The following is a 17,462-nucleotide window of genomic DNA, read 5'->3' as shown; positions in this document are numbered from 1 at the left end:
TCTAACAAACTTATGATCCAACTATGTACCATATCACAACAGAGATCGTTCCATAAATAGAACATAAAAGGCTGGTCTAAACAAATTAGCGTTAGCTACAAACTACCCTCTAACTCAGATCAGGCATATTTTGTTTGACATAACTAATCTTTTGTAAAAGGAAAACGCATCTTAATGGGAAATTGATTGGTTTAAAGTTCTAAGGAACGAAAATCATACACTGTAATTATTAAACCTTGTCCGGACACACACACACACACACACACATACACGCTTACGCATACACACGCTTTTACACACACAGTTACACACACATATATTTATATAAACGCGCGCATACGCCTCTGGTTTCTTTTTCTGATTTATTGATCTAATGTTATCCTGATTTCGAGTTGAGTTAGGCCTAAAAATATTTCATATCTATGTAAGTCTGCGTGGTCTAGAGGTTGACTGCGCGCTTTAAAACCTAGAACTTACGAGTTCGGAACACGCTAGTAAATGTGGAAAAATGTTGGACTTTAACTTTCTTTCTACAATTCTACAATATTTGTTTCAAAACACGAATATGTTATATCCGAAGTTATCAAAGATGCCGATGAAAAACACAAAAGTCCTACAAAATTTCTAAGTCCTTATAAAATGATCTTATATAAACTGCAATAGTAGCGCATTCTACTAACAAAATCTTCAACTTACCTGTGCAAATTATAAAATTACTCCGGATTTTGAAGATTCTTCGGTACAGAATTAAAAATGAATTTCACAATAAATAATAAAGTATTAGAGTCTCAACAATTTCATCTTGAGCTTAAAAGTCACCAATCTTTCAGTGTAGTTACTACTGAAATACATGTTCGCTCAACCTCTGTTGATCAATACAATAGTCGCCGTTCCCGTGCAGAAGTAGACGATGTGGAGCCAATGGACACTGATTACAACGGCGTGGATCCGATGGACATTGAATACAGCCCGACATCGTATGATCACAATGCCAAACCTTCACTCTCTCGAAAACGACGCGGTAACGTGATGGACAATCTCGCGGTACCGACGAAGAAGAGAAAAATCTAAGAGCTAACGTGTTCACTAATTGTGCTGCACAAGTGGACATTTTCTTGCTTCGGTGTTTTATTTTCTTAAACGCTGGTGCAGGTTTCTTCAATGAGTTTTTTCATGTACTTGTATTATATCATGGCGATACACGTTTGTGCCATGAATTGGTTTTGTTCATTAACTGTTTTTGTGTTTCGTAAGCTGCACCTTGATATGGTATAGCAAGAACATGCAACTAGTGAATAAACGTTTGGAAACATTTTCTAAAACAATCAGCAGATATTCTCAGCAGATGGAACATTCAACTTGTAAATAACTGGAAACATTTTCTAAAACAATCAGCCGATATACTCAGCAGATGGGAACATTCAACTTGTAATAAAGCGTTGGAAACATTTTCTAAAACAATCAGCAGATATTCTCAGCAGATGGAACATTCAACGAGTGGATACTTTTTTGGAAACATTTTCTAAAACAAACGGCTGATATACTCAGCAAATGAAACATTCAACTTGTGGTAGTTTACACAGCTAAGATACAACAATACTGTACGATGTTATAGAATAAATAACATATTACATGAATTGTGTTCCTTATGTTGTTAGTTGTAGATTGTGTGGCCTGTACTATACATTTAACACGGTTTGGTGCCCAGTGTATTAAATGGGCTGGTTGCAATTAATAAGGGAGGCTGATATCATGTGCTTAGCTTTACTTGGAAACCCTGAGGCTGAACCACAACCCCTAGTGCTCAATGGAACCCAGGCTAGGAACCACTGCTATAAAACCTGCGATTAACTTCGTAGAATGAAAAGAAAAATCAAGTTGTTAAAATTGTAATCTGTTGAAGTCCGTATTTGTTAATCAACAACTTTCAGCGCCGAACAATAAACTAGATGTTTCCGATTCTGGGGACACTTGTAAATTTGCTTCGGATTTCGGGAGACATATTTAAATTGTGTTGGATTTTGGGGACACTTTTTAAATGTCTCCGGATTCTGGGGACACTTATAAAATTGCTTCTGATTTTATATAAAACTAGGCATGCTGCCCAGCTTCGCTTAGGCTTTCGAAAACATTGAGAATTTGAATGCTTAATTAATTCGCCCGAGGATCGGTCTACGACCTCAAGAGATATGAAGAGGTTCCTCCGTGGACATTTTTTTTCGATTTATAGCTCAGTCGAGGTCAGTTTTGACCCCCTCATCGTAGACTTTTCGGCCAACCGGCCCTCGTGTTCTGTCGCCCCAAGGCAAGATCCTGCCAAATTTGAAGCGCCTGCGGCGCCGGGAAGTGCCCTATCGGACACCCGACAATCTAGATCTAGATCTAGATTCCTAAAAGAATTTTTTTTTTAAGTTTAGCCCGAGCATAATTAAAAAAAATACATTAACCAAGTTGACTTGGTGTGTCTCGAACCCGCACCACCTGCGTGGTTTAATGTACACTAACATCTCCGCTATTTAGGCACCTTATAATATTTGGAGAATGAAACACGTATTTTAAAATCTTAACTTACGCGAATATGCCTATTCTTTCAAATTAATTTTTTTTATCTCAAATTAGCCAGTTCCAAACAAAGATTTTGTATAAAATAAATAAGTCTTGAAATAGTTTAGTCCTAATATAGAAATTTATTTTTGGAATTGATTTTAGAGAAGTTAGAGTCTAAATCTAGATCTTAGCGTCTACGTCTAGATCTAGTCTAGTTATTGCGTAGATTTAGATTTAGATTTAGAATCTAGTCTAGATCTAGAATCCAAATACATAAAATAAATTTTATGAGTTTAGGCCGGAAAAATTGTATTGTATACATTTCATAGTGTACGTAGATCTAAATCAAATTTGAATGAAATAGTTCATTTCTTTTTATTCAAAACACAGCAGATGACGTCATTAGTTAATGTATAAGCAATAGCGACGTCACAGTTTTATGCGTTCTTTTTCACATGTATTAATGCTTTTCCGGTTGCATAAATAATACTGTTTCTCTACATTCGAATACGCCTTTAATTTTTATTTTTCTTCTTTAAGTAAAATTGTGGTTATACATTTAAAACATCTAACATATTATTTTCAACAAAAGTCCGTAAAAAGTTCTCCATATACCGCTGCCGATTCTGACGTGATGTCCGGCGAAAATTTTTTGCGGACAGAGAAAGAGAGAGAGAGAGAGATGTGCGAACTTGGGGATTTATATATTAGGATTGCTTCTGTATCTTAGGACATATTTAAAACGTCTTTGATATCTGAGGACAATTGTAAAATTGTTTCGGATTATGGGGACACTTATGAAATTGGTTCGAATTCTGGGGACACTAATAAAATTGCTTAGGATTTTCGGAACAATTGCAAAATTGCTTCGGTTTCTGGGGACACTAATAAAATTGCTTTGGATTCTGTATAAAATGGCTTCGGATTATGGGGACATACATAAAATTGCTTCGGATACTGGAGACTTTCATACAATTTCTGCGGAACTAGGGAACACACATAAAGGTGAGTCTGATTCTGGGGACACTAATAATATTTGCTTCGTATTCTAGGGACACTAATAAATAACTTCGGAATCTGTATAAAATTGCTTCTGATTCTATATAGAATTGCTTCGGATTCTGTGAAAACCTTCAAAAATGATTCAGATTATGGGGAAACTTACGAAATCTTTTTGGATTCGGGGGACAATTATAAAATGTCTCCGGATACTGGGGACACGAAAAAATTTGCTTCGAATTTTGCGAAAATTCGGATTCTGAGGACAATTATTAAATTGCTTCGGATTTCAGGGACGCTTTGAAAATGTTTTCGGATTCTTGGGACACTAATAAAATTGCTTCAGATTGTGGGAACACTTTCAACAATTGCTTCGGATTTTCGGGACAGTTGTAAATTTGCTTCGGATTTCGGGGACACGTTAAAATATCTTCGGTATCTGGGGACACTTAGAAAAAATGTTTCGGATTCTGGTGACACGTATTAACATTTTTCCGGATTTTGGGGACACTTCTAAAAATTGATTCTGATTCTGGGGACACTAATACAATTACACCAGATTCTGTATAAAAATATGCTTCGGATTCTAGGGACAATTAAAAAATTGCTTCGGATTTCAGGGACGCTGTTAAAAAAATTTTTTTAGATTTTGGGGACACAAATAAAACTGCTTCGGATTCCGGGGAGAGTTACAAAATTGCCTCGGATTCTGTATATGGACACCAATAAAATTGCTTCGGATTTTGAAATTGCTTCGAATTCTGGGGACACTAATAAAATTGCTTCGGATTCTGTAAAAAATAAATTGCTTCGGATTTTGGGGACACTAATAAAATTGCTTCGGATTCTGTAAAAAATTGCTTCGGATTATGAGGACAGATATAAAATTGCTTCGGATTGTGGGGACACTTTCACTATTGCTTCGAATTCTCGGGACAAATGTAAATTAACTTCGGATTTCGGAGACATATTTAAAACGTCTTTGATATCTGGGGACACTGTAAACAATTGCTTCGGATTATGGGGACAAAAATACAATTACATCGGATTCTGTGAAAAAAATGCTTTGGATTATGGGGACACTTATAAAATTGCTTCGGATTCTGTAAAACATTGCTTCGGATTCTAGGGAAACTTAAAAATTGCTTCGGAATTCAGGGACGCTGAAATTGATTCAGATTCTGGGGAAACTTATACAATTATTTCGGATTATGGGGACACTTATAAAATTGCTTAGGATTTTGAGTAAAATTGCTACGGATTCTGGGGACACTAATAAAATTGCTTCGATTTCTGGGGCGCTTTAAAATTGTTTTTAAATTCTGGTGACACTTATAAACATTTTTCCGGATTCCGGGGAAACTTTTAAAAATTATTTCGGATTCTGGGGACACTAATACAATTACATCAGATTCTGTAAATAAATGCTTTGGATTATGGTGACACTAATAAAATTGCTTAGGATTCTGTAAAAAAATTGCTTCGGATTCTGGGAACACTTACAAAAAATGCTTCGGATTTTAGTGACGCTTTGAAAATGTTTTTAGATTCTGGGGACACTATTAAAACTGCTTTGGATTCCGGGGAGACTTACAAAATTGCTTTGGATCCCGGCGACACACAAAATAGCTTCGGATTGTGGGGACATTTATGAAATTGTTTCAGATTCTGGGGAAACTTATAAAATTATTTCGGATTATGGGGGCACCAATAAATTTGCTTCGGATTTTAAGTGAAATTGCTTCGGATTCTGGGGACACTAATAAAATTGCTTCGGATTCTGTGAAAAAATTGCTTCGAATTATGGGGACACTATAAAAAATGCTTCGGATTCTGTAAAAAAATTGCTTCGGATTATGAGTACAGATATAAAATTGCTTCAGATTGTGGGGACACTTTCATCAATTGCTTTGAATTCTCGGGACAGTTGTAAATTAGCTTCGGATTTCGGGGACAAATTTAAAATGTCTGGGGATACTTAAAAAAATTGTTTCGGATTCTGGGGACACTAATACAATTACATCGGATTCTGTAAAAAAATGCTTCGGATTCTGGGGATACTTATAAAATTGCTTCGGATTTAAGGGACCCTTTAAAATGTTTTCAGATTCTGGGGACACGTATAAATATTTATTTCGGATTCTGGGGACACTTATAAAAATTGCTTTGGATTCTGTTTACACTAATACCATTACACCGGATTCTGTAAAAAAATGCTTCGGATTCTGGGGACACTAATAAAACTGCTTTAGATTTCGGGGAGACTTACAAAATTGCTTCGGATCCCGGTGACACACATAAAATTGCTTCGGATTGTGGGGACATTTATGAAATTGTTTCAGATTCTGGGGAAACTTATAAAATTATTTCGGATTATGGGGGCACAAATAAATTTGCTTCGGATTTCGAGTAAAATTGCATCGGATTCTGGGGACACTAATAAAAATTGTTTCTGATTCTGGGGACAATAATACACTTACATCGGATTCTGTAAAAAAATTGCTTCGGATTATGGAGACACATATAAAATTGCTTCGGATTGTGAGTAAAATTACTTCGGATTCTGGGGACACTAATAAAATTGCTTCGGATTGTGAGGACACTTATGAAATTGCTTCAGATTCTCGGGAAACTTATTACATTATTTCGGATTATAGGGACACCAATAAAATTGCTTCGGATTTTTAGTGAAAGTGCTTCGGATTCTGTAAAAAATTGCTTCGAATCATGGGGACACAATAAAAATTGCTTCGGATTCTGTAAAAAAAATGCTTCGGATTCTTGGGATACTTATAAAATTGCTTCGGATTTAAGGGACCCTTTAAAATGTTTTCAGATTCGGGGGACACGTATAAAAATTGTTTTGGATTCTGGGGACACTAATACCATTACAGCGGATTCTATAAAAAAAAATGCTTCGGATTCTGGGGACACTAATAAAATTGCTTCGGATCCCGGCGACACACATAAAATTGCTTCGGATTGTGGGGACATTTGTGAAATTGTTTCAGATTCTGGGGAAACTTATAAAATTATTTCGGATTATGGGGGCACCGATAAATTTGCTTCGGATTTCGAGTAAAATTGCTTCGGATTCTGGGGACACTAATAAAAATTGTTTCAGATTCTGGGGACAATAATACACTTACATCGGATTCTGTAAAAAAATTGCTTCGGATTATGGAGACACATATAAAATTGCTTCGGATTGTGAGTAAAATTAATTCTGATTCTGGGGACACTAATAAAATTGCTTCGGATTCTGTAAAAATTTGCTTCGGATTATGTGGACACTAATAAAATGCTTAGGATTCTGTAAAAAATTGCTTCGGATTCTGGGAACACTTACAAAGAATGCTTCGGATTTCAGGGACGCTTTTAAAATGTTTTTAGATTCTGGGGACACTATTAAAACTGCTTCGGATTCCGGGGAGACTTACAAAATTGCTTGGGATCCCGGCGACACACAAAATTGCTTCGGATTGTGAGGACACTTATGAAATTGCTTCAGATTCTGGGGAAACTTAATACATTATTTCGGATTATAGGGACACCAATAAAATTGCTTCGGATTTTAAGTGAAATTGCTTCGGATTCTGGGGACACTAACAAAATTGCTTCGGATTCTGTAAAAAATTGTTTCGAATTATGGGGACACTATAAAAATTGTTTCGGATTCTGTAAAAAATTGCTTCGGATTATGAGGACAGATATAAAATTGCTTCGGATTGTGGGGACACTTTCAATAATTGATTTGAATTCTCGGACAGTTGTAAATTAGCTTCGGATTTCGGGGACACATTTAAAATGTCTGGGGATACTTAGAAAAATTGTTTCGGATTCTGGGGACACTAATACAATTACATCGGATTCTGTAAAAAAATGCTTCGGATTCTGGGGATACTTATAAAATTGCTTCGGATTTAAGGGACCCTTTAAAATGTTTTCAGATTCTGGGGACACGTATAAACATTTTTCGGATTCTGGGGACACTTATAAAAATTGTTTTGGATTCTGGGGACACTAATACCATTACACCGGATTCTGTACAAAAATGCTTCGGATTCTGGGTACACTAATAAAACTGCTTCGGATTCCGGGGAGACTTACAAAATTGCTTCGGATCCCGGCGACACACATAAAATTGCTTCGGATTGTGGGGACATGTATGAAATTGTTTCAGGTTCTGGGGAAACTTATAAAATTATTTCGGATTATGGGGGCACCTATAAATTTGCTTCGGATTTCGAGTAAACTTGCTTCGGATTCTGGGGACAATAATAAAAATTGTTTCGGATTCTTGGGACAATAATACACTTACATCGGATTCTGTAAAAAAATTGCTTCGGTCTATGGAGACACATATAAAATTGCTTCGGATTGTGAGTAAAATTACTTCGGATTCTAGGGGCCACTAATAAAATTGCTTCGGATTCTTTAAAAAATTTGCTTCGGATTATGGGGACACTAATAAAATTGCTTAGGATTCTGTAAAAAATTGCTTCGGATTCTGGGAACACTTACAAAAAATGCTTCGGATTTCAGGGACGCTTTTAAAATGTTTTTAGATTGTGGGGACACTTTTAAAACTGCGTTGGATTCCGGGTAGACTTACAAAATTGCTTCGGATCCAGGCGACACACAAAATTGCTTCGGATTGTGAGGACACTTATGAAATTGCTTCAGGTTCTCGGGAAACTTATTACATTATTTCGGATTATAGGGACACCAATAAAATTGCTTCGGATTTTAAGTGAAATTGCTTCGGATTCTGGGGACACTAATAAAAGTTCTTCGGATTCTGTGAAAAATTGCTTCGAATCATGGGGACACTATAAAAATTGCTTCGGATTCTGTAAAAAAAATGCTTCGGATTCTTGGGATACTTATAAAATTGCTTCAGATTTAAGGGACCCTTTGATATGTTTTCAGATTCTGGGGACACGTATAAAAATTGTTTTGGATTCTGGGGACACTAATACCATTACAGCGGATTCTATAAAAAATTCTTAGGATTCTGGGGACACTAATAAAACTGCTTCGGATTCCGGGGAGACTTACAAAATTGCTTCGGATCCCGGCGACACACATAAAATTGTTTCGGATTGTGGGGACATTTATGAAATTGTTTCAGATTCTGTGGAAACTTATAAAATTATTTCGGATTATGGGGGCACCAAAAATTTGCTTCGGATTTCGAGTAAAATTGCTTCGGATTCTGGGGACAATAATAAAAATTGTTTCGGATTCTTGGGACAATAATACACTTACATCGGATTCTGTAAAAAATTGCTTCGGATTAGGGAGACACATGTAAAATTGCTTCGGATTGTGCGTAAAATTACTTCGGATTCTGGGGACACTAATAAAATTGCTTCGGATTCTTTAAAAAATTTGCTTCGGATTATGGGGACACTAATAAAATTTCTTAGGATTCTGTAAAAAATTGCTTCGGATTCTGGGAACACTTACAAAAAATGCTTCGGATTTCAGGGACGCTTTTAAAATGTTTTTAGATTGTGGGGACACTTTTAAAACTGCGTTGGATTCCGGGTAGACTTACAAAATTGCTTCGGATCCAGGCGACACACAAAATTGCTTCGGATTGTGAGGACACTTATGAAATTGCTTCAGGTTCTCGGGAAACTTATTACATTATTTCGGATTATAGGGACACCAATAAAATTGCTTCGGATTTTAAGTGAAATTGCTTCGGATTCTGGGGACACTAATAAAAGTTCTTCGGATTCTGTAAAAAATTGCTTCGAATCATGGGGACACTATAAAAATTGCTTCGGATTCTGTAAAAAAATGCTTCGGATTCTTGGGATACTTATAAAATTGCTTCGGATTTAAGGGACCCTTTAATATGTTTTCAGATTCTGGGGACACGTATAAAAATTGTTTTGGATTCTGGGGACACTAATACCATTACAGCGGATTCTATAAAAAATGCTTTGGATTCTGGGGACACTAATAAAACTGCTTCGGATTCCGGGGAGACTTACAAAATTGCTTCGGATCCCGGCGACACACATAAAATTGCTTCGGATTGTGGGGACATTTATGAAATTGTTTCAGATTCTGTGGAAACTTATAAAATTATTTCGGATTATGGGGGCACCAAAAATTTGCTTCGGATTTCGAGTAAACTTGCTTCGGATTCTGGGGACAAAAATAAAAATTGTTTCGGATTCTGGGGACAATAATACACTTACATCGGATTCTGTAATAAATTGCTTCGGATTAGGGAGACACTAATAAAATTGCTTCGGATTCTTTAAAAAATTTGCTTCGGATTATGGGGACACTTATGAAATTGCTTCAGATTCTCGGGAAACTTATTACATTATTTCGGATTATAGGGATACCAATAAAATTGCTTCGGATTTTAAGTGAAATTGCTTTGGATTCTGTGGACACTAATAAAATGGCTTCGGATTCTGTAAAAAATTGCTTCGAATCATGGGGACACTATAAAAATTGCTTCGGATTGTGTAAAAAAAATACTTCGGATTCTTGGGATACTTATAAAATTGCTTCGGATTTAAGGGACCCTATAATATGTTTTCAGATTCTGGGGACACGTATAAAGATTGTTTTGGATTCTGGGGACAGTAATACCATTACAGCGGATTCTATTAAAAAATGCTTCGGATTCTGGGGACACTAATAAAACTGCTTCGGATTCCGGGGAGACTTACAAAATTGCTTCGGATCCCGGCGACACACATAAAATTGCTTCGGATTGTGCGGACATTTATGAAATTGTTTCAGATTCTGGGGAAACTTATAAAATTATTTCGGATTATGGGGGCACCAATAAATTTGCTTCGGATTTCGAGTAAACTTGCTTCGGATTCTGGGGACACTAATAAAAATTGTTTCGGATTCTGGGGACAATAATACACTTACATCGGATGCTGTAAAAAAATTGCTTCGGACTATGGAGACACATATAAAATTGCTTCGGATTGTGCGTAAAATTACTTCGGATTCTGGGGACACTAATAAAATTGCTTAGGATTCTGAAAAAAATTGCTTCGGATTCTGGGAACACTTACGAAAATCGCTTCGGATTTCAGGGACGCTTTTAAAATGTTTTTAGATTCTGGGGACACTATTAAAACTGCTTTGGATTCCAGGGAGACTTACAAAATTGCTTCGGATCCCGGCGACACACAAAATTGCTTCGGATTGTTAGGACACTTATGAAATTGCTTCAGATTCTGGGGAAACTAATTACATTATTTCGGATTATAGGGACACCAATAAAATTGCTTCGGATTTTAAGTGAAATTGCTTCGGATTCTGGGGACACTAATAAAATTGCTTCGGATTCTGTAAAAAATTGCTTCGAATTATGGGAACACTATAAAAATTGCTTCGGATTCTGTAAAAAATTGCTTCGGATTATGGGGACAGATATAAAATTGCTTCGGATTGTGGGGACACTTTCAACAATTGCTTTGAATTCTCGGGGCAGTTGTAAATTAACTTCGGATTTCGGGGACACTTTCAACAATTGCTTGGAATTCTCGGAAACGTTGTAAATTAGCTTCGGATTTTGGGGACACATTTAAAATGTCTGGTGATATTAAGACACTTATAAAAATTCGGATTATGGGGACAGATATAAAATTGCTTCGGATTGTGGGGACACTTTCAACAATTGCTTTGAATTCTCGGGGCAGTTGTAAATTAACTTCGGATTTCGGGGACACATTTAAAAAGTCTGGGGATACTTAGAAAAATTGTTTCGGATTCTGGGGACACTAATACAATTACATCGGATTTAGGGAAAATAATCAATTATTTCGGATTATGAGGGCACTAATAAAATTGCTTGTCATTTCAAGAAAAATTGCTTTGGATTCTTGGAACACTAATAAAATTGCTTCCGATTCTGTAAAAAATTGCTTTGGATTATGGGGACACATATCAAATTGCTTCGGATTCTGGGGACACTTTCAACAATTGCTTGGAATTCTCGGAAACGTTGTAAATTAGCTTCGGATTTTGGGGACACATTTAAAATGTCTGGTGATATTAAGACACTTATAAAAATTGTTTCGGATCCTGGAGACACTTGTAAAATTGCTTCGAATTCTGCGGACACTAATAAAATTGCTTTGGATTCTGTATAAAATGGCTTCGGATTATGGGAAGATACATAAAATTGCTTCGGATCGAGGCGACACACAGAAAATGTCTTTGGATTCCAGGGACACTAACAAAATTGCATCGGAATCTGTATAAAACTGCTTCCGATTCTCGGGACCCTTATAAAAATGTATGGGATTATGGGGACACTAATATAATTGCTTCGGATTCTGTAAAGAATTGCTTCGGATTCTAGGGACACTTAAAAATTGCTTCGGATTTCATGGACGCTGTTAAAATGTTTTCAGATTCTGGGCACACTAATAAAACTGTATAAATTGCTTCTAATTCTGTTGACACTTGTAAATATGAATCGGATTTCGGGGACATATTCAAAACGTCGTCGGATTCTGGAACACGTATAAAATTGCTTCTGGATAAAATTACTTTGGATTCTGGGAACACTTATAAAATTGGTTCGAAATTTGTGGAAACTTTTAAAATAGTTTCGGATTCTGGGGACACTTGTACAAGTGCATTTCACAAGTCATTGTGAAATAGAAGCAAAATCTCAACACTTTCATTTTGATCTATACTTTAAATGTCGCCATTCAACCAGTGTTGGGATTACTGAAATACTTTCCTGCTCAGTCTCTGTTAATCAAGACAACAGTTAAAGAGTTGGAAAAACGCTAGTAGATGTGGAGAAATGTTGGACTTAAATTTCTTTCTACCGAAGATACATTATGTTCGAAACATGCATATATTATAACCGAAGCTATCGAAGTTGCCGATGAAAAACACACAACAAGGCCTATAAAATTACTAACAAGGCCTATAGTATGATCCTATATAAACTGCACTAGCAGCTCATTCTACTAACAAATTCTTCAAATCTCCTGTGCAAATTATAAAATTACTTCGGATTCTGAAGATTTTTGGTCCAGCCTTAAAATGAATTTCACAAGTCATTGTGAAATAGTTGCAGAATCTCAACACTTTCACCTATATCTATACTTTAAATGTCGCCAATCTACCAGTGTTGGGATTACTGAATTATTTTCATGCTCAGCCTCTGTTAATCAAGACTGCTGTCGCTGTTCCCGTGCAGAAGTAGACGATGTGGAGCCGATGGACATTGATTACAACGGCGTGGAGCCGATGGACATTGAATACAACGGCGTGGAGCCGATGGACATTGATTACAGCCAGACACCGGATAATCACAATCACAATACCAACCGTTCACTCTCTCGAAAACGGTGCGTTAGCTTGATCGACAATCTCGCTGTACCGACGAAGAAGAGAAAAATCTAAGAGCTAACGTGTGCACAAGTTGCGCTGGTGGACATTTGCTTGCTTCGGTAATTTTTTTTTTCCTTTAACGCTGGTGCTGGTTTCTTCATTGAATTTTTTCAAGTACTTGTATTATATTAAGGCAATACACAATTTGTGCTAAGAATTGGTTTTGTTCATTATCTGTTTTTGTGTTTAGTAAGAATAATATTACTTAAACAGCTGCACCTTGATATGGTAAAGCAAGAACATGCAGCTAGTGGATAAACGTTTTGGAAAACTTTTCTAAAAAAAATCTGTCGATATACTCAGCAAATGGAACATTCAACGAGTGGATATTTTTTTGGAAACATTTTCTAAAACAATCTGCCGATATACTCAGCAGATGGAGCGTTCTAATGTGGTAGTTTACACAGCCAAGATTCAACAATACTGTACGATGCTGTAGAATAAATAAAATATATAATAAAGATGAATAAATATAAATAAAATATAATATATAATAAAAAATATATATTGTCTTCCTTGTTACTTTCTCGTATATACGAAGTTTAGAGAAAGTATTGTAATCGTGCACAAAAATCACTTGAAATTTTAACAATTTTCACCGCATTACACCTCAGTCCTTCATCACATCCGAAGTATAGAGGACTTATTTTAATCGGGCAAAAATTATCAATCCAGATTTATCAAAATTAAGAGGTTTTATGCGTAATCCAGTCTGAAAAACTGGGCTTTGCAATTCTGTCCGTATGTCTGTGTGTCTGTCTGTCTGTCTGTCTGTCCGTGTGTAAACACGATAACTTGAGTACCGTTACAGCTAGGTTGATGAAATTTGATATATAAGTATTTTATCAAAATCGTAGATCCGTATCAACTTTTGAGCGATTTCTGATAACTGGAAGTCGTACTTTTTCTACTTTGAATTTTTCAAAAGCCTATAACTTGAGTACTATTTCAGATAGATAAATGAAATTTCACATGTACGTAAAAGATCTAATTCTCTACCTTCTGTCAAATTTTGAGTAATTTCCATTGACCGGAAGTAGTAATTTACGCTACTTCCGATTTCTCAAAAAACTAATGTAAATTTTTAAAGTACTAATAATATTGCGCACTATTATGCACTTTTGTTTGGCGTTCATTTGGTGTGCAATTTTTTTGTCTTCGAGAGTTTATTCTATTTTTAAAACGTTAAGTATTTAAAATGGATTAAAAATCATGTCTATATCCCGAGTTCCGATCCCCTGTTGTTTTAAATAAGAATTTCGAGAAAGTTTAGGGGAGATCACTCCCGGTTTATGTTGTTAGTTGTAGAACGTGTAGACTCTACTGTACATTTAATACAGTTTGGTGCTCAGTGTATTACATAGGCTGGTTGCAATTGATAAGGGAGGCTGATATCATGTGCTTAGCTTTACTTGGAACCCCTGAGGCTGAACCACGAACCCCTAGAGCTCGATGGAATCCAGGCTTTGAACCACTGATATAAAACCTACGATTAACTTTCTACAATGAAAACATAAAATCAAGTTTTTAAAATTGTAATCTGTCCCATTCCGTATTTGTAAATCGCCAACTTTCAGCGCCGTACAATAAAATAGATGTTACATTTTACATTATCAATATTTTAACTTGCTATCGTTTATTTCAAATCCCTCCTGTCTAGCTTACAAGTTTTCTTTATTTCTTTATCCTTTGTTTTCGACTATGGGTAGTTATGGTAAAGTCCTGTAAAGTCAAACTTTTCCACACACACATATATATATATATATATATATATATATATATATATATATATATATATATATATATATATATATATATATATATAGGTGGGTCCGCTAAACAATGTATTCATCCCCTATAGAGGGCTGTCTACAGACTCGCGTGTGACTCATCAGAAAAAAATCGACAAGGAATGTACATCTGTCACCTGGCTGATATAATGTATACCTCAACATAAACACGTCAGCAACTGTACTTACGCTACCATAAAATCAATAATGAGAATTTTATAACTGTTGTGGAGAAAGTAATTGCAGGCTAATTAAAACTCACATTAATAGCGGTGAGACAAATTACGAGGCACAAACAATATGTCTTGGACATTTAATAATTGTTATCTAGGAGAGATTGGTCAAACATACTATGTATATGTACTGTCCAGATGTACTGAGTCTGTCATGGATATATTGGTCTAGCCTACTGTCCAGATGTACCGACGCCGAGACCGACGCGGAGACCGACGCCGAGACCGACGCCGAGACCGACGCCGAGACCGAAGCCGACGCCGACACAACGCCAACACCTACGCCGAGACCGAAGCTAAGACCGACGCCGAGACCGAAGCCGACACCGACACCTAAAACTCACGATTTCGGAACACGCTAGTAGATGTGGAAAACTGTTGCACTTCAATTTCTTTCTACCGAAGATATGTGGTTCGAAACACGAATACGGTATATCCGAAGCTATCGAAGATGCCTATGAAAAAACACAAAACTAGGCCTATAAATTTACTAACCAAGGCCTATAGAATGATCCTATATAAACTGCACTAGCCGCGCATTCTACTAGCAAATTCTTCAAATCTCTTGTGCAAATTATAAAATACTTCGGATTCTGAGGTTTGACGGAAATTCAATAAGAGGGTACGATTTCTTTGACGATAAAATTACGAAATTGTCTATCTGAAATGGCTCTATTTGCTGTTTAGTGTGTACGTAAGCTGAACAAAACATGAACCGCTATCTTTGTTCAGATGTCCATGATCTCAGCACCATCAACATCATCTCGGAAAACACGAGCAGATGTTTGGGAAATATTGAAAGATGAACCGTTGGAAAGTTTTCTTCCATTTACATGAACATCGATAGTGGGGTCGACGTCAACATGCTTTCTTTTATCACTGAGCAACATGTTTCTGACGCCCCGAGTCACTGCAGCAACTGCCGTGTCACAGCTGCCCGAAGTTGTTGAAGGTTTAGCGGCGTTGTTGAAGGTTTAGCGGCGTTGTTCAATCATGAGACAGCAACACGGACTGGGAGCCTGTTTGACCTGTGCTTGAGGTTATATAGGCTCTGGTTTGGTCACGTGACAGTAAGTCTAGCGAGCTTTTGATTGGTTAGGTCGATTAAAGGTTTTGTGCTGTGCGTGGGGAAATGGTTGCTCTGTTGGCAATACTGAACGTAGCGGGCTGTGTGCACGTTCACCCGTGACTTGTATTTAATCCGAGATCGAGACCAAATCCGACAAATTCGACGCCGACACCCAATCCGACGAAGACACCCAATCTGACGCCGAGACCAAATCCGACGCCGCGACCCAATCCGACGCCGACACCCAATCCGACGAAGACACCCAATCCGACGCCGACACCCAATCCGACGAAGACACCCAATCCGACGAAGACACCCAATCCGACGCCGACACCCAATCCGACGAAGACACCCAATCCGACGAAGACACCCAATCCGACGCCGACACCCAATCCGACGAAGACACCCAATCCGACGAAGACACCCAATCCGACGCCGACACCCAATCCGACGAAGACACCCAATCCGACGAAGACACCCAATCCGACGCCGACACCCAATCCGACGAAGACACCCAATCCGACGAAGACACCCAATCCGACGCCGACACCCGATTCGACGAAGACACCCAATCCGACGAAGACACCCAATCCGACGCCGACACCCAATCCGACGAAGACACCCAATCCGACGAAGACACCCAATCCGACGAAGACACCCAATCCGACGAAGACACCCAATCCGACGCCGACACCCAATCCGACGAAGACACCCAATCCGACGAAGACACCCAATCCGACGAAGACACCCAATCCGACGCCGACACCCAATCCGACGAAGACACCCAATCCGACGCCGACACCAAATCCGACGAAGACACCCAATCCGACGCCGAGACTGAATCCGAGGCAGAGACTGAATCCGAGGCTTTCTTTTATCACTAAGCAACACGTTCCCGACGCCCCACGTGACTGTAGCAACTGCCGTGTCACAGCTGTCCGAAGTATTGATAATCGCATCATTTCTATTCCACACGTCTATTTTAACAAGAAATATCAGCTTGTTGTGAAATAGTAGTGAAATCTCACCACTTTCACGAGTTCAGATCACGATAAACTTTCTTACTCTACCGAAGATAAAAGATATGTTCGAAACACGAATATGTTAGATCCGAAGCTAAGTAAGATGCCGAGGGAAAAACACAAAACAAGGCCTATAAAATTACTAAAATCCGCTCAAATAAATTGGCACTATCAAAATAATTTTTCAATTTTCATGTGCTAATTATAAAATTTCTTCGGATTCTGAAAATTCTTCGGTCCAGCATTAAAAATGAATTTTACAAGTCATTGTGAAAGAGTAGTAAAATCTCACCTCTTTCACGAGTTCAGATCACGGTAAACTGTCAGACTTAAACTTTCTTACTCTACCGAAGGTACAAGATATGTTCGAAACACGAATATGTTCGATCCGAAG

At 37.5% G+C, this 17,462-nt stretch overlaps 1 protein-coding gene across 1 annotated transcript; it reads left to right on the top strand.

Annotated features, from left to right (window-relative positions):
- Positions 1-15,865: 15,865 nt before the first annotated feature.
- LOC131941693 (clumping factor B-like) lies at positions 15,866-16,930 on the top strand. Its single transcript, XM_059301120.1, has 2 exons — positions 15,866-15,949; positions 16,184-16,930. Exons 1-2 carry the CDS (start codon positions 15,866-15,868, stop codon positions 16,928-16,930), a joined length of 831 nt encoding a protein of 276 aa, XP_059157103.1.
- Positions 16,931-17,462: the final 532 nt, after the last annotated feature.

This window comes from Physella acuta, unplaced genomic scaffold (assembly GCF_028476545.2).
Source record: "Physella acuta isolate Inbredline_101_S28 unplaced genomic scaffold, ASM2847654v3 ptg000030l, whole genome shotgun sequence".
NCBI lineage: Eukaryota > Metazoa > Mollusca > Gastropoda > Physidae > Physella > Physella acuta.
Note: the sequence above shows the minus strand (reverse complement) of the source record. Positions and strands in the feature narration are given on the sequence as shown.